The sequence below is a fragment of the Artemia franciscana genome, chromosome 14 (assembly GCF_032884065.1).
Source record: "Artemia franciscana chromosome 14, ASM3288406v1, whole genome shotgun sequence".
Lineage (NCBI taxonomy): Eukaryota > Metazoa > Arthropoda > Branchiopoda > Anostraca > Artemiidae > Artemia > Artemia franciscana.
Window position 1 is genome coordinate 39264172 of NC_088876.1, and position 24219 is coordinate 39288390.

General features: G+C 37.0%; 1 protein-coding gene across 2 annotated transcripts in view; it reads left to right on the forward strand.

Moving 5' to 3' along the window:
• The window catches only part of LOC136035695 (uncharacterized), a 49014-nt gene that overhangs the window by 10779 nt on the left and 14016 nt on the right, over positions 1–24219 (forward strand). For both annotated transcript variants that reach the window (XR_010619498.1, XM_065717634.1), the window contains exons 3-6: positions 9417–9474; positions 11637–11766; positions 16060–16395; positions 23452–23612. Coding sequence is in view for 1 of the 2 variants with exons in the window: in XM_065717634.1 (XP_065573706.1) it covers positions 9417–9474; positions 11637–11766; positions 16060–16395; positions 23452–23612 (685 nt within the window). In the remaining variant the exon portion in view is untranslated. The remainder of the gene's footprint in view (positions 1–9416; positions 9475–11636; positions 11767–16059; positions 16396–23451; positions 23613–24219) is intronic.

Genomic DNA, 24219 nt, shown 5'->3' on the forward strand with positions numbered 1-24219 from the left:
GGATAACTTAAAAATTTCATATAAACCTGTACCAAATGTTAATCCTTTTGAATTATTAATTAAAAAAAAACTTTCTGAAAAAGAAGTTCTCTGAAGAACAGTAAAGTTCATATTGAACTTGAGATCAGAACAAATATAAACCTACAATAGCTCAAAATCAAAGTGACCAGAAATACTATTAAAGAATAAATGAAACCCTATACGAACAGAAATTAAATAAACAATCATAGCAAAAAACATACAGCACGTATTAATATGAAATTATGAATGAATAAATAAATCTCAAAAAGAGTAAAGCTCATGTTGAATATGCAAAATAAGCTTGAAACGAACAAATATATTTTGCTATTGAGGCATAAATGAAACCCAAAACGAACAGAAATTAAATTAACAATCATAACAAACAAACAATGGTTACTAATATAAACGAGTAAATAAATCTTAAAACGAGTGAAAATTAAATTGAACGTGCAAATCCAGCTTTAAATGAAGAAAAATCTCTACAAAAAAGAGTTTGTGTTTCGCCTCCTTTTTTCACTGTAAATTTTTAAAACCTACTGCGTCATTGGCGATTTACTGAAAACGAATTATATTACTAACATTTTCTTTTGTATATATTACAAAATTGAATATAAACATAGAAATTACAGCAAATTAGAACTTTCAATTTCTAATCATTTGAGTCCACTCCAAAGTTTATATGACCAGCTATTCCATTAAAACCTTATATGCCCCCGCGGCATAACTTACAACCCTTTCCTGTCTCAGGCGGGGGGGGGGGGTATGTTGAAAACAAAGTTTTGTTATCTCATCGTTGGACAATTTCAAACAAACTGCCTATCTCAAAATTTTCATTTGATGCATTTGGGTGGAAAAGAGTGTTTCGGGGGGGGGGGGGGTAGATGGCCTCTGTCAACTTTTGACTCATAAAAAAGTAACTAGAACTTGTAATTTCTAATCAAATGAGCCACCTTCGAAGTTTATACGACCACCCCTTACATAAAAACCTCATACGCCTCCGGGGCATAACTTAAAACACTTGCCCCCGGGCTCTGGGGGTCTGTGTCGACCCTGGAGTTTTTGTTATCTCATGTCTGAATTATTTAAAAAAAATGACTATCTCAAAATTTGTATCGGATGCATTTGGGGAAAAAGGGATAGGGAGGCTAGTTGCCCTCGGATCTCTTTTGGCTATTAAAAGTGAATTAGAGTTTTCAGTTTCCAATCAAATGAGCCCTCTTTGAAATTTTCTATAAGCATCCCTTTCATAAGAACCGTATATGTCCCATGGACATAACCTACAGTACCGGCACCGGATTTTTTTATCTGACAATTTGAACTATTTTTAACAAAATGGCTATCTCAAAATTTGTAGCGGATGCATTTGTGGAAAAAAGGGCATGGGGGCTAATCCCCCAAACCCCTCCGATCTCTTTTGACTCTTAAAAACTGAACTAGAACTTTCTGTATCCATTCAAATGAACCCTCTCTGAAATTTATTCGAGCATCTCTTCCATAACAACCATATATGCCCCAAGGGCATGACTTACAACACCTGCCCCGGGACCCTGAAGGATTGTGTTGACCCCGGAGTTTTTGTTATATGAGCTTTAAACTATTATAAAGAAACGACTATCTCAAAGTTCTTATCGGATGGGTTTGAGGAAATAAGGCGTGGAGAGGGGAGGCTAGTTGGCCTCCAATCTCTTTTAACTCTTAAAAAGTGAACTAGAATTTTCAATTTCAATCAAATGAAACCTCTCCAAGGTTTATACGAGCATCTTTTTCATAAGAACCATATATGCCCCCAGAGCGTAACTTACAAACACCTGCCCCCGGGCCCTGGGGGTTGCGTCGACCCAACAGTTTTTTTTTTCTTGTCTTTGAGCTATTTTTAACAAAATGCTGACTCAAAATTTTATCGAATGGGTTTGGGGAAAAAGGGCGTGGGGGGGGGCTTGTCACCCTCCAATCTCTTTGGATCCTTAAAAAGGGAACTAGAACTTTCACTTTCCAAACAAATAAACCCTCTCTGAAGTTTAAACGATCTTCCCTTCCATAAGAATCATATAACATACAACGCCTTACCCCGGGCCGTGAGAGGTTGCGTCGACACCAGAATTTTGCTATCTAACCTTTTAACTATTTTAACAAAGTGTGTATCTCAAAATTTTTATCTGATGCATTGGATGAAAAAGGCGTAATGGGGGGGGGGGGGGGAGCTACCTGCCCTCTGATCACTTTTGACTCTTAAAAAGGGTACTAGAATTTTCAATTTTCAGTCAAATGAGCCCTCCCTGAAGTTTATACGAGTATCCTTTGCATAAGAAACTTATATGACCCCAGGGTATAACTTACAGGCCTGCCCTCGAGCCTTGAGGGGTTGTGTTGACACCGAACTTTATCTGATCTTCGAACTATTTTTAACGAAATGGCTATCACAAAATTTTGTCTGATGCATTTGGTGGAAAAAGGGCGTTGGAGGAGGGCTAGTTGCCCTCCAATCTATTTAGACTCTTCAAAAGTGAACTAGAACTTTCACTTTCCATACAAATGAGCCCTCTCTGAAGTTTATACGAACATCCTTTCCATAAGAACCATGTATGTACCCTGGGCATAAGTTACAACTCCTGCCCTCGGGCCCTGGGAGGTTTTTTTGACACCATAGTTTTGTTATCGAACCTTTTAACTATTTTTAACAATATGGCTATCTCAAAATTTTTATTTGATGCATGTGGGGAAAAAGGGATGGGAGGGGGGCTAGCTGCCCTCCGATCACTTTTGACTCTTTAAAGTGAACTACAGCTTTTAATTTCCAATTTCCGGAGTTTTGTTTATCTGATCTTTAAACTATTTTTAACAAAATATGTATCTCGAAATTTTTGTCTGATGTATTGGTGAAAAAAGGCGTAGTGGGGGAGAGGGCTAGCTCCTGTTCGATCACTTTTGACTCTTAAAAAGTGAACTAGAACTTTCAATTTACACAAATGAGCCAACGAACATTTCTTCCATAAGAAATTTTTATGCCCCCAGGGTATAACTTATAACGCCTGCCCTCGGGCCCTGGGGGGTTGTGTCGACACCGAAGTTTTTGTTATCTGACCTTCGAACTATTTTTAATAAAATGGCTATCTAAAAATTTTATTTTATTCGTTTGGGAAAAAAGGCGTGGGGGGTGCTAGTTGCCTTCCGATCTTTTTGATTCTGAAAGAAATGAACTAAAACTTTCAATTTCAAATCAAGTGATCCCTCTCCCAAATTTATACGTGCATTTCTGCCATAAGAACCATATATGCTCCCAGAGCATAATTGACAACTCCTGCCCCCGGGACCTATGGGTTGCGTCAACACAGTAGTTTTTCTTATCTGATCTTTGAACTAATTTTAACAAAATGGCTGTCTCAAAATTTTTATCGGATGGGTTTAGTGAAAAAAGGTTGTAGAGGGGCTAGTTGCCCTCGGATCTCTTTTGACTCTTAACAAGTGAGCTAGAACTTTCAGTTTCCAATCGAATGAGTCCTCTCTAAGTTTTTATTATCTGAACCTTTGAACTATTAAACAAATTACTATCTCAAAATTTGTATCGGACGGGTATGGGGAAAAAAGGGCATGAGGGGACGAGTTGCCCTCCGATCTCTTTGGACTTTTAAAAAGTGAAGGAGAACTTTCAATTCCCATTCAAATGAGCCTTCTCTGAAGTTTATTCTAGCATCCCTTGCAAAAGAACCATATTTGCCCCCACAGCATAACTTACAACGCCTGGACCCGGATCCAGGGTGGTCTCGTCGACTCAGGAGTTTTTCTTACCTCATTTTCGAACTATTTTTAACAAATGGCTATCCCAAAATTTTTATCGGATGGGTTTGGGGAAAAAAGAGCGTGGGGGATGGGCTAGTTGCACTCTAATCTCTATTGACTCTTAAAAAGTGAAGTAGAACTTTCACTTTCCAAATAAATGAGCCCTCTCTGAAGTATATACGAGTGTCCCTTCCATAAGAACCGTATATGCTCCCAGGGCATAACTTACAACGCCTACCCTGGGCTCTGGGAAGTTGTGTCAACTCCAGAGTTTTTGTTGTCTAACCTTTTAACTTTTTTTTAACAAAATGGCTATCTCAAATTTTATCTGATGCATTTGGGGGAAAAGAGTGTAGAGGGTGGGGGGCTAGTTGCCCTTGGATCACTTTTGACTCTTTAAAGTGAACTGGAACTTTCTGTTTCCAATCAAATGAGTCTTCTCTGAAGTTTATATGAGCATCCCTTTCATAAGAACCGTATATGTCCCATGGTCATAACTTACAACGCCTGCCCCCTGGCCCTGAGGGTTGACTCGACACCGGAGATTTTGTTATCTTACCTTTAAACTATTTTTGAAAAAATGGCTTTCTCAAAATTTTTATCGGATGGGTTTGGGGAAAAAGGCATGGGGAACGAGTTGCCCTTTGATCTCTTTTTACTCTTAAAAGTGAAAGCGAACTTTCAATTCCCATTCAAATGAGCCTTCTCTGAAGTATACTCGAGCATCCCTTCCATAAGAACCATACTTGCCCTCAGAGCACAATTTACAACGCCTGTCCTCGGGCCCCGGGGGGTTGCGTTGACTCAGAATCTTTGAACTATTTTTAACGAAATGGCTATCCTAAAATTTTATCTGATAAATTTGGGAAAAAAGGCTACTGTGGGGGGGGGGGCTAGTTGTCCTCTAATCTCTTTTGACTGTGAAAAATGACTTGGAACTTTTAATTTCTAATAAAATGAGCCCTCTCAGAAGTTTATACGAACTTGCCTTCCATAAGAACTCTTATTTTCCCTCAGGGCATAACATACAAAGGCTGCCCCTGGGTCTAGGGGGTTGTATCGTCACCAGAGGTTTTCGTTCTATGACCTTGGATTTATTAAAAAAAAATGTCTATCCCAAAATTTTAATCGGATGTATTTGGGGAAAAAGATCAAGGGGGGGGGCAGTTGGCCTCCGTTCACTTTTGACTCTGAAAAAGTGAACTAGAACTTCTAATTTCCCATCAAATGAGCCCTCTATGAAGTTTAAACGAGCATCCCTTCTATAAGAATCATATTTGCCCCGAGGGCGTAACTTACAACGCCTGCCCCTGGGCCCAGGGGGTGGTGTCGACCCCGGAGTTTTGCTATATGATCTTTGAACTATTTTTAACAAAAAGGCTACCTAAAATTTTTAAGCCGATGTATTTGGGGAAAAAAGGGCGGGGGGGCTAGTTGCCCTCCTATCAATTTTGACTCTTAAAAAGGGCACTAGAATTGTTGATTTCCAATCGAATGAGCCGTTTTGAAGCATAAACGACGACCCCTTTGCATTCATGGATTTATCCAGTAGCACAGTCTCAATGACTGTCTAAAAATCCAAAGAAAGGATTTGGATAGATTCATTCGCTTAGGGGGTAAGTTACAAGTCCCCATAAAGCTACACCGAATGATAATCTTTTTAATTACAATAGAATATAGCCATGTTGAACTGTGCTTGCACTTTTATATTAAAATGTTTATATTAAAATGTTCCGTTATCACTTAAAAAGGTCTCAGAGTAGTTTAAATCGTATCGTAGTTATCTGAAAGGACGGCCCATCACACTCCAGCAAACTACATATGTCTGAATGAGTGACAGGGGCGTAATTTGGTGTAGGGCAGGGGGTGCAACTGCTCCCCTCAGACTTTGGTTTGCCGTCTACAAGACCCCAGGTCCCCCTTCCCAAGCTGAAATTTAGTTTTTTTTCAAAAATCTTGTCAAAAATAAGAAAAGCCTGCACAATTCAAGCATCTACAGACACGGGTCCAGTTTTAGTAGAATATCTTTACCTTTATGGTACTATATGGTTCATTTCTCAGTTTTCATTGTCATAATTATAATATGCTTTAGAAGGGACCTCCGACTGTTTTTGTTCTCTTCTTCTCTTCCTGCCGCTCCCAAAAACAGCATTTTGAAAAATCAGTTTCCACAAATATAATTCAGTTTTAGATAATAAGACATTTTTCCAAATGCGTTGTATCCCCTTTTTGTGCTTGCTAGAATATTTGAAAAATGGCACCCTCAGATCGCATTTTTCTGGTGAACCTTTGAGGCCTGTACGAACTTTCTTTTTGCTGTAGAAAGAGCAGTTTTTAATCCAAAACAATTTTTTGCCACAAAAACTACTAACAACTCACCGCAGCACCAAGCCACCTGAGGCCAACACAGCTACGCACGCTCCTCCTCCATCCCAATTTATTCAAAGCCTCCCTCTTTACACCCTCCCAGGAAGTTCCCATTTCCTTTAAATCTTTCTTTATGACATCCTCCCACCCCAAACGAGGACGACCTGCTTTCCGTTTAGCCCTAGATGGTTGGCCGAAAAGGACAATCTTCGGCAATCTGTCATCCTTCATCCGCAGAATGTGCCCCAGCCATCTCAACCTTTCTTTCATCGTAGCCCTAGAAAGGGGGATTGAAACATATTTTTCGTACAGCCTACTGTTTGAAATACGGTCAGTCAGCCGGGTAAGCAGAATAATCCGTAGGCAGTGTCTCTGGAAAACATCTAGTAAATCTTCATCCGCTTTTCGAAGCGCCCATACTTCAGAGCCATATTTGACCACTGTCATCAATTTACATTTCAATATTCCAATCTTGATTTGCAGACTTATCATCCGAACTTTTTTTTAACTGTGAAAAAACACCCTGAGCCTCGGCTATTCTGCTTTTAACATCTTCACTGCTCCCACCGTCTTTACTAATAATGCTACCAAGGTAACTGAAGCTGCCCACCTGATCAATCTTTTCATTACCCAACATCACCTTTTCATCTTCGCTTATTCCTAGCCTTAGTGACTTAGTCTTCTTAATATTAATCTTCAAACCCGTTCTGGCACCCTGAACTTCCAAAATCTCTAAAAGTTTATTAATTTGGCTCAAACTTTCATCTTGTATGCTTAAATTATCAGCGTAATCCAAGTTCAGGAGAGTTTTTCCTCCCCATTTGATTCCGTGGTCTCCCATTGCTTTTCCTGTGCTCCTTAAGACAAAGTCCATCAAAATGATCCATATAAAGGGGGATAGAACACGACCCTGCTTAACTCCTGATTAACTCCTAATCTCGCACATTGCACTAATCACTTTAATGTATTTGTCTGGTATACCATATGAGGATAAGACCTTTGTTAAAGATCTTGTATTAACAGAATCGAACGCTTGCTCATAAACTATGAAACTGAGGACCAAAGGTGTTTGACAACTAAGGCACTTATCCATTATTAAACTAAGAGTGAAACTTTGGTCGACACATCCTTTACCTTTTCTAAAACCACACTACTCTTCTCTTAAAACTCTGTCTACAGCGTCTCTCAGTCTAAAAAGTATCATATTACCAAGTTGTGTGCTACCTACAGTGACCCAACTAATGCCTTGATAATTACGATCTCGGTTTCTCGGTTTAGCACATCCTCAAAATGTTCTGCCCATCGCTCTTTAACTCATTCCTTGTCACTAATTATGGCCCCTTTCCTATCTTTAACTGGGACAAGTCTTGATTGACCACTACCTCTCAATTTATTAACGTGCCAGTACAATATTTTACTAAAATACCATGTAGCTGTATCTTCCAGATCCTAGGCAATTTTATCCATGGCCTCCACTTCACACCTCCTTAGTTCATATTTTAATGCTTTCTCCGCTTTCTTTACATTTTTTTTTGTTTTCGTATGATCTATCACTCAGATGATTCGTTCACAAACCCCTTCTCCTCTCTTTTAAACATAAAGTCTTTTCACTAATATTCCTAGCTGCAGTCCTAACTTTCTTTCCTAAGACACCATCAGCAACTTCACAAATTGCTTTTCTAAAATTATTCCAACCATCTTCCACATTGTCAAATTTTAAACTCTCAAGTCTAGTATTCAACTGTTCCTGGAAAGTTTCTCTCAAATTCTCATCCTGGAGTCTACCAACATCATAACTTCTCGGGAGGTAGTTACCCTTCCGAAATTTCAGCTTTAAATTAAACCCTATACACTACTAGATGGTGATCTTTACTTTTAAGATCAATTATGGCACTCCTATATACCCTAGTGTTATGTATTGATCCCGCCAGTCTTCGGTTTACTATAACTTGACTTGACTTTATTGAACAAGAAACGATATACATAAATCTTATACAAAGGAGACAGGGAGGCAACTCGTTTTGTCTCCTTTAACAATAGAGAGAGAAAAAAGAAGAAGGAATTACACCTCAATAACTCACACGGAGTACATAAAAAAAAGAGAGAAAGAAGAGAGAGAGAGAGAGAGAAGAAGCGGAAAAAAATCGACTCGTAGAGAAGGATGGGACTTATAAACTAATTTATAGATAAATCTCTTTACATTCAGACCCCACTACTATAAGCAGAAAGAACTATTTTAATTTCTTTTTATATGTATAGAGTGATGGTGACTCGTTTATTAAATCAAGTAGTTTATATTTATTGGCTATCTCAGGAATTTGATATCTTAAACTTAGTCTTGGTCTCTCATTTTTAATAAAAGGAAAAAGAAACTTATTCCTTGCTCTTGATAAATGGCTATGTTTATTTTCAACAAGAGTTTCATTTTATTGAAAAAATTATCCCTACGTTGGATTTCTAAAAACCATATGCCTATATTAAGATGAAACACCAAATTTACTTAGGCTAGGATACCATCTGTCTCAATTTCTACCCATCTGGGTGTTAAAATCTCCTAGTAAAAACACCATATTTCTACTTGGGACCTTGTCTATTCGTTCCTGTATCTGTAAGTAAAATTCTTCTGAGTCACTAGTATCTCCTTCAGTCGGTTCAACAGGGGCATATACTACTATAATTGATATCCTGAACTTTTTAGGCGTAAAATGAACATTTAATATTCTATTATTAATACCTTCCCCAGCCTAAACAAGACTTAGCAGCTTCCTCGTTCATCATGAGCCCTACTCCCTGTTTATGTACCCCATCCTTCCTCTATAGTAAACAAATTCTATATTACATAATTTCATGCATCCTACCTCTGGGATTTAAGTTTCTCAAACTCCTAATAAGTCCAGTTTGAATCGTCTGAATTCGTCAGTCAAAATGACGATACGATAGTCATTTTTTAACGTTGTAATATTCTTAGTTCCAATTTTCATGTATTTTAAGTCATTGAAATTATTTTTGCCTCAGGAAAAGCAATGATCCGGGATACTAGTGCAGGAAGGGGATCAACATATCTTCTCAAGTCTACACCGAAGCGCTTAAGCCACCTTAGAACCGGACAGCAAGAAGCCCCTGGGACCTCCAGTATGAATGGAGGCTTTGTGCAGTCCTGGGCCCATCTGGTCACAACATGTTTTTAGCACTTAGCTTTACTTTATGACTGTTTGTTTGTTTTAAGAAATTTTTTGACATTTTTTTTTTAGTTGTTCATGTAAATATCATCATGCCTGAAGATGACGCAGGAGCAAAACGGCACAAAAGGTAAGCCTCTTTCCGACAAAATGAAAAGAAATTAAGTATCTGAGTCTAAAGGCTATTTAAACTCAAGTTTATACATAATCGAATGATAAAAAATGTCCAGAATTAGAAAAAATATTTGCCTTTTAGCATCAATCTCCTAACTTGATGTAATAGCGAAACAAGGAGTGAAAGTAAGGTTAATCAAAGTAATCAAGTAAAAAGGACAACAAGTCTCGTTTAATCAAAATACAAGTTTCCTAATATAAAATTTGGCCTTCTGTTCATGTGCTTGATGTCAGTGTTGTCAGATGCAAGTACCCACGACTGTTATAGACATTACCCCCGACTAATATAGACATTATCGCCGGCAAGGCTTAGGCTTACCCCACGACAAAGGTGTCTTCTGTGTTCAACAAACGAGGTCTAAATATATAATATAGCCCAAAAGACCAGATGGCCAAATAAATAAAGTAAACATGAGACAAACATAAGAGATAAGACCAATTTTGCCTTCTGTTCATGTGCTTGATATCAGTGTTGCCAGATGCAAGCTAAAAAACAGGGTCATATTGGTCATGGTGAACTATGAAACCTTTTGTGAACCAGAAAATGCTTTAACACCGAACGGACAATATGCTTTTATCATTGAATTTATTTTTTTCAGATCTATCTGTTTGCTGGTACCAATGATATAAATTTGCTTTTTAACCATTTTCTGGGTCATTTTCTGCAGCTTTATTACGGTTTAACCCATTCTAAAAATGTTCCACTCTTTTCTTTAATACTTTCCTCCTCAATGGTTGACTATCTTCTCTTGATTTCCAATAATTTTGCTTTAAAAATTAAAATTATTAATTTGCTTTAAAAATTCGGAACTTTTCTTATTTTTGCATGCTTCTGACTCATTTTCTGTGTATTTTTCAATCCAAAAGAAATGCAAAGTAAGTTTCAATCGAAACTGAATCTCAGACAAAAGAGTATGGGTAATTTATAAGATTGGGAAGTGGCGCTAGTGTTGACAAATAAAACTATCAACGCCACCTATTTGACGACATCTGGTATTTTTTAGTGTAATAAAAAGAATAATTAATTTAATTATTGAAAATGACTAAATTAGGGTACTACCAAGTGTCTGATCTCAGTTCCTGAAAGAAAAAAGACTAAAGAGCTTGAAAAAACGCCAAGTGTCACCAAACGCTAGATGGTGTTGATAGCTTTTTTGACACTAGCGCCTGTTCCCACTGCTATAAATTACCCATACTCTGCGTCTCAGACATTGAATGATGAAAAATTGTCATCTTACATTGAAGGATCAAAACTGTTGGACTGCAGAAAATTAACTTATGCTAATTCCTCAGGATTAATTAGCTTTGCCTGAAAACTTGCTCAAGAACTTTAAAACTAAAAGAATTTAAATGCTTAATCTTCCGTTAAATACTGCTGATAAATCTTTTGTCACAATTTTTTGTCTTTAATCACTTTTAAAGTAAAAGAAACTTCAGCCTAGGATTTTTTTTTCTACCTATAGATTTTTCGTAGGCTATAATTTTATTGTTAGATATCCTAAAGTTTTGTATATTTCTTAGATATCCTATAAAAGTGGCCCCCCCCAAAAAGAAATTAAATTTATAAATTCCCTAGGAGATGCTAATTTATATTCTTTGTTATCCCATGCCCTGTGGCACCTGGGGTCAAACCCAAATCCCCTTTTGTAAAGTAGAGATCAATGCTCTGTGCTACTCATCTTCTTCCTCGGCTATAAGTATTTTTTTTTTAATTTTCTTCTTCTTCGGCTGTAATCAAATCTTCTTCCTATTTGAATCATTATGTAGATGCTTTCGCTTTCATAACCGGAATCGAAGTCCGAGTCTCATATTACTAAGCACAGATCAATGCCACTGCGCTTCCACAGGAACTAACCGATTCCTCGTCTTATTATGTAGATTGGAGACACCTTTGCATTATATCATCTCCCGAAAAAGACTGCGGCCCTTTCAGCATCTTCCTACAGCCGAGCTCAAACTTCGGGTTGTGTATTACCTAGCAAAGACCCATTGTGCCACTACAACCAATTGTAATTTTCAGTTAAGATTTTTTTACGCAAGCCCTAAAAAGAGACTAAAAAAATAAAATAAATAAAGATGAAAAAAGTGAATAGGTGAATAATTTCTCACCTATTTCAGATCTAGCCGACGGTACGAAACAGTAGTTGTAAAAGGCAACCTTTCGAAAGACTATATACCGTTTGAAGAGGTTGGCAATATCTCATATTGTCCAATTTGCAGGAAGGGGATTCGGGGAAACAAGATGAAGGTAAGTCTGAATAACTTTTTTTGGTATTTTTTTTTTGTATTTTACGATATTTGGTTTTTTGGTATTTTAATACAGCCTTTCCAAATAACAAGTTAAGCTCCTTGTCAAATCGCTTATAACAGCGCTAACAACTTCGCTATTTCTGTGCTTGTAATAGACGAAATTGGCCTGAATTTTACCATAGTGTTGTTCTTATCATACTAGGAATTGATCAATTTATCTTGATATTAGCCAAAGTGCCTAAAAAATCATTAGTGTTTTTGCTTTTTTGCATTTGTCTTGAAATTGTAGTCATTCAGCTTTGCTAAAAAAAAATAAAATAAAAAAAAAAAAAAAAAAAAAAAAAAAAAAAAAAAAAAAAAAAAAAAAAAAAAATTGGATGCTACAAAATACAAAAAACGTATAGCGTATGCTTTTCGTCGAGAACTGGAGAAAAAATAGTTCATCATCATCCCAGATTCTAAACTCAAAATTGAAAATTCTAAATCCCTTAGCCTATTCCCAAGAAGGACTTTTCTGTAAGTTTGATCCCCTAGTCTTGAGACAAAACAGGATATACTTACCAGGCTATGTATAAAGTTTATCACCTTTAATGAGACCTAATGATATTTTTCCCATTTTCCCCTAACGGTCTACTTCCCATTTATATACAACTTGGTGATTCTCTTCAGATTAGTGATTCGCTGGGTGTTGTGAACGCTTACCAATTATATATATAATAAGATTTGCTATTCTGTGAACAGAAATTATAAAAAATAATTCATTTTCGCTAGTGACATTTAGCCTCAAAATTTTTCAATTATACAGGTGTTTGAATTAACTACCAAAACTCAATTATGGTAATCTAAAAAAACATTTGCAGTCAATTCAGTACCTTTGAATCTTGAAGACGCCTTTGATATTTTTTTTTGTTAATATTTTTACCATATTTCATTAATAGATTTAATTAATCTAGTTAATCCAATTTATTAATTAAAATCTTAATTGAAATTTTGAATTATATAATAATTTTACTATTATATTATTCTATAAATTTTTATTATTAACAACGTGAATTAGCATGACATGGGGTTGACTCTAGTTCAGCATTGTGGAGTGACATGCATGAGAGGAAAATTTTCAAGTAAGTCAACCTGCGTGTGCTCCCCAGCGAGAACCTCCAACAGGTACGACTCTAGTTCGGCATTTGTGAAGGGACACGCATGCACGGAGAGGTGTAGCATAAATGGGAGACAGTAATAACGGCAATCAAAGGGCTAAAATTAACCTTGACTGAGCTGTCCACTTAATTGAACAATCTGTCTTGGCTTTTTTCTACACACTTGGCCATGACTTTGACTTTTCCCACAACTATTCCCTTTTTTTTAAATTAAATTTTTTGAATTTATAGACTTATCAGCTACTTAGTCGAAAGCGGAAATGCTTCTCGATTTGATCCAACTTTGCAAATTTTAAAATAGTGAAAAATCAACTTTGAAAAATCAGCATGGATCATAGCATTACTATTTTATCTAAAGGCTATAACTGAAAAGTTTAAGAATGCAAGAAATTGAAATAAAAGTACAGTTGCGATCCTATGGGAAAATAAAGAAACACAGTTACACCGAGTGTAAATGTACATACCTCTTCTGGCTAGTAGTTGATCCTGCTGGTACAAATGACAATTGACGAACATATGCTGAAAATTTTAGATTCTGAAAATTTGTCCATTGCTTGACTTTCAAAAAGATGTAAATTATAGCCTTTAGGTGTAACTGCGACGATGCTATAATAAAGTTGTTGTTTGTATTTCGGCCTCATTTGTTACTCTAGTAGGCCTAAGCATATATGGTGGGGGGGGGGGAGGGCTTGAGGTCTCCAAATCGTAAGCGTTTCCATATTTTTGGTACTTTTTGTTTAATTACAAATTAGTTTTCTTCTTATTCTCCCCCCCCCCTCCACAGAAAAATACGTGTCTGTGTGCTTTGCAAGGCTGTATCCAGAGGGAGTGGGGTAGGGGGTTTGAAACCCCCTGTGAATTCTCTCCGACTCTACAAAAATGCATATAAACAAATTTTTGATGCGTTTCTCAATCTTTTATACTCCCCCCCCCCTAAAAAAAATATGAATACGGTTCTGGTTCATTATTAGGTCTATTTATGCTTATTAGGCAAGGCCTATTTTGGTTATTGATTTAGGCTTATTTATTTGTAGTGCCAATTGGTTAGACACCTCAAATAAATAGATTTTTTCTTGATTTGTGTTGGTTTGCATAGGTGTTTATTAGTATTGTCAAATTAAAGAGCATTTTAAATCTAGGTTTATATCTGTAAAAATTTTACCTCAGACCTACAGCTGTAACTTGCTCTTAAAGGACATTGGTCTTGTCTCTTATGTTTGTCTTATGTCTACTTTATTTATTTGGCTATCCGGTCTTTTTACCTATGTTTCGACCTCGTTTGTTGAACATAGAAGAGGCCTTTGTTGGGGGTAATCCTAAGCCTTGCCGGGGGTAATGTCTGTATTAGTCGGGGGTAATGTCTATATTAATCGGGGGTAATGTCTATATTAGTCGGGGGTAATTTCTATAGCAATCGGGGGTAATGTCTATATTAGTTGAAGATAATATCCATATTAGTTTGGAGTAATGACTATATTAGTCGGGGGTAATGTCTATATTAGTCGGGGGTAATGTCTATATTTGTTGGGGGCAATATCGATATTAATCGGGGGTAATGTGAATTCTAGTCGGGAATAATGTCTATTCTACCCATTCACCAAGTCAAAATCGAATTTTTCAGGCACTGCTCCAAACTTGCTTAAAAAGGAAAAAATTCTTATTTTCAACTATGTTCAACAATTTTTAACGTATTTTTTAGTCTAAAAATTAATGCAAAATTTAAAATCTAATTCCGACCGATGAAATTGAATCTCAGCAGAGAAAAGTAACATGCCAAAACTTGCACTTGGAATGCAAACCATAATGTAATAATTTTACAACGCAAGGAGGGGAGGTGTGCATGTGCCAATTGCTTCTCCTAGACTGTCACATTATTCTTCGTCTGTTCAGAGGCTTAGGAGATTTAGGCATGTGAATTCATGTGAATGCACATGTGATTCTTTCATGTGAATTTTCTAATTTGAAGTAATAATAAATAATGAGTAAAATTGTACTTAAGACAGTGATTGACGTCCTGATTAAGACTTTTTTTTACTGTCTTAGCTAAAAACATTTTTACCGTTGTTATATATTTTAATTTTGTTTTAATTATAAATAAAGAGGTAGTGTCGCCTAAAAAATTATTAACTTAACTTTTTTGATATGGACTCAATTTTTCTTTTGTTATGTTAGGGTTGATATACTTTAGGCCTTGGGGAATCCCATGTCGTCCATCCGTGTTCGCCTGTGTTACGTTTTAACATTTCGTACACCTGGTTTTCGAAGAGAAGGTTCTCAGGGGATCATCATTCATCTCTGCTCTGTACCGTTTTTTTTATTTATTGACCCATCTTTTAACCCAGATGTCATGTTTTCCTTTTGTCCGTTTTGGGTCGATTCATTTGAGGCTCTGGTAAATCCGTTTCTCTCCATCCGTGCAGAGAAGGTCTTTGGTTGGTCAGGGGAAGGAACTTTTGCTTTTTAACTTGACTTTTAATAGCTGATTCAGTTTTTTCGTTAGGTTAGGATAGATTTACGTGAGGGTGTGGGAATTTTGTTATCGTCTTTCTGTTTTCAGGTATGCAACATTTTAACTTGCTTTTAACCGGATTTCTTTTTCTGGCATTGGGTGGTCCTTAGTGGAAGATTTTCCTCCCCAACCCCTATTCTACCGCTTTGCGTGTTTTTGTTCTTTTGACTTAACTCTCTTTAGTGTACAGGTATTGTGCTTTAACTTGTTTTCTGCCAGATATTTGCAGAGAAGAGTTTTGGCTAGTCCTGAGGAGGAAACCTCTCCTTTTTGGAGCTATTCCTGTTTTTACTCTTTTGACTTGACTTTTTATAGCTGATTCAGTTTCTTTGTCAGGTTGGGATAGGTATGGTTGAGGATCCGGGAATTCTGTTCTATGTTCACTTATACTGTATTTAACTTGCTTTTAACCATTTTTTTTGTGGAGAAGTTCATTGACTGGTCCATTGTGGAAGATCTTCCTTTCTTTTTTTTAGCGTATTTTTGTATAGATTGACTTTGGCTGGGTTCTTAGGGAAAAATCTTCCCTTTATATGTTGTTTTTTGTATAACGAACGCTTCGGCTTTTATTTCTTTTTCGGATCAGATTTAAAATTTCTAGTCACAGGTTTGAATTTACTTTTAGGAGCACATTCAACACTGTCGACAAGTCCTTGGAAGTATGAGTATGTACCCCTGTGAAATATGTCGAAACCCCTTTGATCGGCGAGGGGACAAACAGGCTCACTTCCGGGAATGCCACCCAAATGTGCCTCTGTATCTCTGTAATGGATGTGGAAGTATGTACACCGAGTACCAAGCTTTTGTTTCCCACAAGTGTCAAGGGCAACTGAGTTCGGGGCAATTGAATATATTGGCATATTTCTGTGGCGGGTGCGACTTAAAATTCTGTACCCGTCATAGTTTTGATCAGCATACGAAAGAAATGCATAAAGGAGTGTTGCGGCCCTCGGAAGTTCAGGTAAGTTTTGTGGTTGAATTAAAAATTAATGAATTTACAATCAGCCAGGGCGTCCCCTTAGATTTTGAAAAATACCTTTATGTATTTTATTTGAAAAAAATAACCGAAGATAGAACCTTACATTTTCATGAATTGGTGCCCGTGGACTGTTGTACAAACTAGTGACTAAAATGGAAGTTATAGACGTTTTGAAGGGTATGATGTTAGACATTAGGCTCGTTTAATAGATTATTAAAAAAAATGTATACAAAAAGCTATACATTGTTCCATATGGTTTTCGAAGGAAATCCTCTCTGTTAGGCTATTAGGCAAGGGTTCGATGTTAGCGTTAGACGTTAGATTAATCTACTGCTTTAAAAAAAAATGTATACAAAAAGCTATACATTGTTCCCTATGGCTTTCGAAGGAAATCCTCTCTGTTAGGCTATTAGGCAAGGGTTTGATTCTAGCATTCGTTGTTAGACTTGTTTAATAGACTGCTTTTGAAAAATGTATACAAAAAGGTATACATTGTTCCCTATGGCTTTCTAAAGAAATCCTCTCTATTAGGCTATTAGACAAGGGTTCGATGTTAGCGTTAGACGTTAGATTAATCTACTGCTTTAAAAAAATGTATACAAAAAGCTATACATTGTTCCCTATGGCTTTCGAAAGAAATCCTCTCTACTAGGCTAACTTCCAACAGAGCACGGCAGATTTCGTCAAGTGGAAAAAATCAAGTGACGTTAGACGTTAGTGACGTACGAAATCGTGCTGGTAATTTCGAAGGTCTTTCTAGAGTCTCACCAAATATACAACCGCCAAGTCAAAAGTGAACCTAACCTTCAAATAGTTAACCTTTAAGTAGCTTTCTGCTAGAATTTACTCTTCCAGATAAACTTTACAGTTTAAACAACAAAACTTTAATGAAGCAATTTTAAAGGAAATCGAGGACTCGATTTCACCTACCATCACCGATTTATTTTTTTTTCTTTTACATTCTTTCGTTTAAGAACTAATTCAATTTTGCACGTATATTTACGTTAGACGCCAGAAAGAGCGTATTTTAATGCCCTCAAAATGGTCCCTAAGAGAAATTTTTTCTAGGGGGAGTTTTCTGTAAAAATTTTCCACAAATGGGGGAGACTTCCTGGCATAACTAGAGAAACGAGTAGACATCAGAGGCAACGCTTGTGAATAGTAAAGGCTATACGGCTCCAATGTTTTATTATTATTTTTTCCCAGAGGCACTGCATATGGAAGAGATCGTTATATAAACTTCAAAGGGAGCTCATTCGATTGGAAATTGAGAGTTATCGTGCCATTCTTACGTCAAATATGGTCGGAGCGTAACAAGCCCCCCCACGCCCTCTTTCCCCCAAATAAACCCGAGGAAAATTTTGAGGTAGCCATTTTGTTAAAAATAGGTCAAAGATCATATAACAAAAACAACTGGATCAACACAATCCCCCAGGGCCCGGGGGCAGGCGTTGTAAGCTATGCCATGGGGATAAATTTGGTTCTTATAGAATGGATGCTCATTATACACTTCAGAGACAGCTCATTTGATTGGAAATTGAAATCTCTGGTTCACTTTTAGGAGCCAAAAGTTATCGTAGGGCAGCTAGCCTCCCCCTCCGTGCCCTTTTTCTCCCAAATTCATCAGATAAAATTTGAGATAGCTATTCTGTTAAAAATAGTTCTTATGTCAGATAACAAAAACTCCGGTGTCGACACAACCCCCCAGGGCCCGGGGGCAGGCGTTGTAAGTTGTGCCCTGGGGACAAATTTGGTTTTTATAGAATGGATGCTCAATATAAACTTTAAAGACGGTTCTTTTCATTGGAAATTGAAACTTCTAGTTCTCGTTTTAAGAGTCAAAAGTGATCGGAGGGCATCAGATAAAATTTGGAATAGCTATTTTTTTAAAAATAGTTCTAAGGTCAGATAACAAAAACTCTGGTGTCGAAATAGTCTTCCATGGCCCGGGAGCGCAGGCGTTGTAAGTTATGCCTTGGGGGTATGTGGGTTCTTATGGAAGGAATGCTCGTACAAATTTCAAAAGGAGCTCATTTGATTGGAATTTTAAAGTTGTAGTTCACTTTTCAAGAGTCAAGTGTGATCAGAGGGCAGTTAACCCCCCCCCGACGCCCTTTTTCTCCCAAATGCATCAGATAAAAATTTTGAGATAGCCATTTTGTTAAAAATAGTTCAAAGGTCAGATAAAAAAATTCGGTGTCAACAGAGTCCCCCATGGCCCGGGAGCAGGCGTTGTAAGTTACGCCTCATTGATTGAGCTCATTTGATTGGCAACTTAAAGTTGTAGTTCAATTTTTAAGACTCCCCCATGGCCCGGGAGCAGGCGTTGTAAGTTATGCCCTGTGGGTATTTATGATTCCTATGAGGAATGGTCGTATAAACTTCAGAGAGAGGGCTCATTTGTTTGGGAAGTGAAAGTTGTAGTTAATTTTCAAGAGTCAAGTGTGATTGGAGGGCAGATAGCCTCCCCCCCCCCTCCCGACACCTTTTTCTCCCAAATGCATCAGATAAAATTTGGGATAGCTATTTTCTTAAAAATAGTTCTAAGGTCAGATAACAAAAATACTGGTGTCGACATAGTCCCCCATGGCCCGGGAGCAGGCGTTGTAAGTTATGCCTTGGGGGTATGTGGGGTTCTTATGGAAGGAATGCTCGTACAAATTTCAAAAGGAGCTATTTTGATTGGAAACTTAAAGTTGTAGTTCACTTTTCAAGAGTCAAGTGTGATCAGAGGGCAGTTAACCCCCCCCCCCCCGACGCCTTTTTCTCCCAAATACATCAGGTAAAAATTTTGAGATAGCCATTTTGTTAAAAATAGTTCAAAGGTCAGATAAAAAAGAAAAATTCGGTGTCAACAGAGTCCCCCATGGCCCGGGAGCAGGCGTTGTAAGTTATGCCTTGGGGGTATGTGGGGTTCTTATGGAAGGAATGCTCGTACAAATTTCAAAAGGAGCTCATTTGATTGGAAACTTAAAGTTGTAGTTCACTTTTCAAGAGTCAAGTGTGATCAGTGGGCAGTTAACCTCCTCCCACCCTGACGCCCTTTTTCTCCCAAATGCATCAGATAAAAATTTTGAGATAGCCAAAGGTCAGATAAAAAAATTCGGTGTCAACAGAGTCCCCCATGGCCCGGGAGCAGGCGTTGTAAGTTATGCCTTGGGGGTATGTGGGGTTCTTTTGGAAGGAATGCTCGTACAAATTTCAAAAGGAGCTCATTTGATTGGAATTTTAAAGTTGTAGTTCACTTTTCAAGAGTCAAGTGTGATCAGAGGGCATTTAACCCTCCCTCCCCCCCGACGCCCCTTATCTCTCAAATGCATCAGATAAAAATTTTGAGATATCCATTTTGTTAAAAATAGTTCAAAGGTCAGATAAAAAAAAAATTAGGTGTCAACAGAGTCCCCCATGGCCCGGGAGCAAGCGTTGTAAATTATGCCTTGGGGGTATGTGGGGTTCTTATGGAAGGAATTCCCGTACAAATTCCAAAAAGAGCTCATTTGATTGGAAACTTAAAGTTGTAGTTCACTTTTCAAGAGTCAAGTGTGATCAGAGGGCAGTTAACCTCCCCCCCCCCGACACCCTTTTTCTCCCAAATGCATCAGATAAAAATTTTGAGATAGCCATTTTGTTAAAAATAGTTCAAAGGTCAGATAAAAAAAAACTTGGTGTGAACAGAGTCCCCCATGGCCCGGGAGCAGTCGTTGTAAGTTATGCCTTGGGGGTATGTGGGGTTCTTTTGGAAGGAATGCTCGTACAATTTCAAAAGGAGCTCATTTGATTGGAAACTTAAAGTTGTAGTTCACTTTTCAAGAATCAAGTGTAATCAGAGGGCATTTAACCCTCCCCCCCGACGCCCCTTTTCTCTCAAATGCATCAGATAAAAATTTTGAGATAGCCATTTTGTTAAAAATAGTTCAAAGGTCAGATAAAAAATTCGGTGTCAACAGAGTCCCCCATGGCCCGGGAGCAGGCGTTGTAAGTTATGCCTCATTGATTGAGCTCATTTGATTGGAAACTTAAAGTTGTAGTTCAATTTTCAAGACTCCCCCATGGCCCGGGAGCAGGCGTTGTAAGTTATGCCCTGTGGGTTTTTATGATTCCTATGAGGAATGGTCGTATAAACTCTAGAGAGAGGGCTCATTTGTTTGGGAAGTGAAGGTTGTAGTTCATTTTCAAGAGTCAAGCGTGATTGGAGGGCAGATAGCCTCCCCCCCCCCTCCCGACGCCTTTGTCTACCAAATGCATCAGATAAAATTTGCAATAGCTATTTTCTTAAAAATAGTTCTAAGGTCAGATAACAAAAACTCTGGTGTCAACAGAGCCCCCACGGCCTGGGAGCAGGCGTTGTAAGTTATGCCTTGGGGGTATGTGGGGTTTTTATGGAAGGAATGCTCGTACAAATTTCAAAAGGAGCTATTTTGATTGGAAACTTAAAGTTGTAGTTCACTTTTTAAGAATCAAGTGTAATCAGAGGGCATTTAACCCTCCCCCCCGACGCCATTTTTCTCTTAAATGCATCAGATAAAAATTTTGAGATAGCCATTTTGTTAAAAATAGTTCAAAGGTCAGAAAAAAAATCGGTGTCAACAGAGGCCCCCAGGGCCTGGAGGCAGGAGTTGTAATTTATGCTCTGGGGGCGTATTTGGTTCTTATGGAAGGAATGCTCGTATAAATTTCAAAGAGGGCTCATTTGATTGGAATCTGAAAGTTGTAGTTAACTTTTCAAGAATCAAGCGTGATCGGAGTGCAGATAGCCTCCCCCCACTCCCTTTTTCTCCGAAATGCGTCAGATAAAATTTAAGATAGCTATTTTGTTATAAATAGTTTTAAGGTCGGATAACCAAACCTCCAGTGTTGAAACAACAAACCAGGGCCCGGGTGCAGATGTTATCAGTTATACCCTGGGGGCAAATATGGTTCTTATAGAAGGGATGCTCATATCAACTTCAGAGAGGGCTCATTTGATTGGAAATTACAAGTTCTAGTTTACTTTTTCAGAATCAAAAGATATTGGAGGGCAATTAGCCCCCCCCCTCCATGCTCTTTTTTCCCCAGACCCATATGACAGAAATTTCAAGATTATCATTTTGTTAAAAATAGCTCAAACATCAGATATTACTACTCTGGGCAACTCCCTAGGGCCCGGGGACAGGCGTTATAAGTTATACCCTGTGGGAGTATATGGTTTTTATTGAAGGGATGCTTGTATAAACCTCAGAGAGGGCTTATTTGATTGAAAATTGAAAGTTCTAGTTCACTTTTAAAGAGTCAAAAGAGATTCAAGTGCTATAAGTCCCCTCTGCACGCCCTTTTCCCCCAAGCCCGTCCGATAAAATTTCAAAATAGTCGTTTTGTTAAAAATTGTTCAAACATCAGATAATAAAAAGTTCAAGGTTGACAAAAAGCCCCAGAGCATAGGGGCAAGTGTTTTAAGTTATGCCCTCGGGGTAAATAAGGTTCTTATGCAAGGAGAGGTTGTATAAACTTCAGAAGTGGCTCATTTGACTGAAATTCCAAAGTTCTGGTTACCCTTTTATGAGTCAAAAGGGGAAGCAAAAAAGGTCAAAGAGATTTGCTTCCACTGTTGCATTGAAAAAAATAAGAGTAATAAACTATATGTAATTAGTTTATTAGGTATAAATTTTGTTTATTTTTATTCATGTCTTTTAGTTTTAATGCTGATGATGAACACTGTATATGTGTTCGAAATATCCAGTCAAATAATTTTTTATCTGTTCACTGTCAATTAAAAGGTTTCGTCCCTATTTTGAACTGTTTTACTTTCATACAACAGGTACTAATGTAAATTAATAAATAAATCTTAAAGCGAGTAAACCTTAAGTTGGATATGCAAATCAAGCTTAAAACGAACAAAAATATTTTGCTGTTGAAGTATAAATGAAACCCAAAGCGAATAAAAATAAAGTAAACAATTACAGCAAACAAACATACCTTAGGTACTAATATAAATGAGTAAATTAATCTTAAAACTAGTGAAATTTAAACTGAATATGCAAATCAAGCTTGAAGCGAACAGAAATCTCTACAAACAAAAGTTTGGGTTTTGCCTCTTTCTCTCACTGTAAAAGTCTAAAACCTATTGTTTCATTTGCGCTTTACTGAAAACGAATTATATTGCAAATATCTTCTTTTGTGCTTATTACAACATTGAAAATATAACATAAAAATTACAGTAAAATCAAATTTTGAACTGATGAGCTTTGAGCAATTAATATCTCAATATATCAAATACACAATTTAATCTTGTTGGTTCTTTCCAAGACTGTTTAAGACAAATATATCTTCACTACAAACAAGAGTTTGGATATTGCCCCCTTTCCTAATTGTAAAAGTCTAAAGCGTACTGCGTCATTGGTGCTTCACTGAAAAATGAATTATATTACAAAATATTTTGTTGTGTGCTTATTCCAACATTGAAAATAAAAGTAAAAAATACATTAAAATTAAATTTTGAACTGATCAACTTTTATTAATTGTAAAATAATTGTAATAATTAATTGTAAAAGTCTAAAGCGTACTACGTCATTGGTGCTTCACTGAAAAATGAATTATATTATAAATATTTTGTTTTCCAGTTATTGCAGCATTAAAAATAAAAACAAAATTAGAGTAACATTAAGTCTATCGTGCTTCTATCGAGTTAGTGGGGGGGGGGGGGGTCTTCCAGCTTGTCCTGGGTGTAGCTTGATTTAGAATATGAACGTTTCGAGCAAGAAAAAAGTCGTCTAAGTTCTATGCATTTTCCCCAAAACCTTGACCTGCTTCTGATTGTACCATTGATTTATAACATTAGTGTCTTTTTTGTTCTTGTTCTGTTATTTGTAGACGCTAGCGCGTATTCTCCGTGTAATTCCGCGCCCAATGGGAGCTGAGCTCAAACTTCGGCTTTCGTGTTAGCAAGGAGATATCAATCTTATTCTGACATCAGAGGAACCCCATTAATTGGTTTTGAGCAATAAGTAAAGTAAGTAATAACTCTTACTAATAATTAATAGCAAGTAATTATTTCTTTTTCAGCATCCTGAGAAGCGTTTCTTTCGATCAGTGAGGTGTGATGTTGAGAAAAAAGAAGGAGAGGAGAAGGTGATTCTAACTCGAAAAAAAGGTGTACGAATCATATCGAAGGTTTCTGCCTCCGAATATGGAAGTTTTGATAAAAGGACTAAGACAACTGTAAGGTATGACTTTCTAGTGCTATAATAGACTTGGTAAAAATAAATTTGAATGAAACGGAAGTTTAAGCTTAATAATCAGGTTAGGTTAAACAAACGCAGTACTATTTGAAGTTCAGGAAAAATATAGATTTTGTAAAATAAAATGAATATAAAACGAAGTTTTAAATTAAGTCTTTTTTTGCATCAATTGTTTTTTTGCATTTAATAATGGTTATTAAAATAAAAAAAATATCTTTGGATACTACACCACCTTTGAGATATGCATCAACAGTTCCAACAGTTCATGGTAAATAGCAAATGATCATAGTAAACAGTCAATCAAGCAGTACCTGGCAGCAAGTTTTCAGTAAAGAGTGGTGACCCTTGCCAATAGTAAACGGTGCTTTAAAAATAGGTATCTCTACATATATATATATATATATATATATATATATATATATATATATATATATATATATATATATATATATATATATATATATATATATATATATATATATGTGTGTGTGTGTGTGTGTATATATATAGCTCGGTCCCTGGCTTGCGGCAAGGGGCAGGCTGTGATTCTCGAATTACGCATTAGTATAATTATTGTTCTATTCTTTAGTTT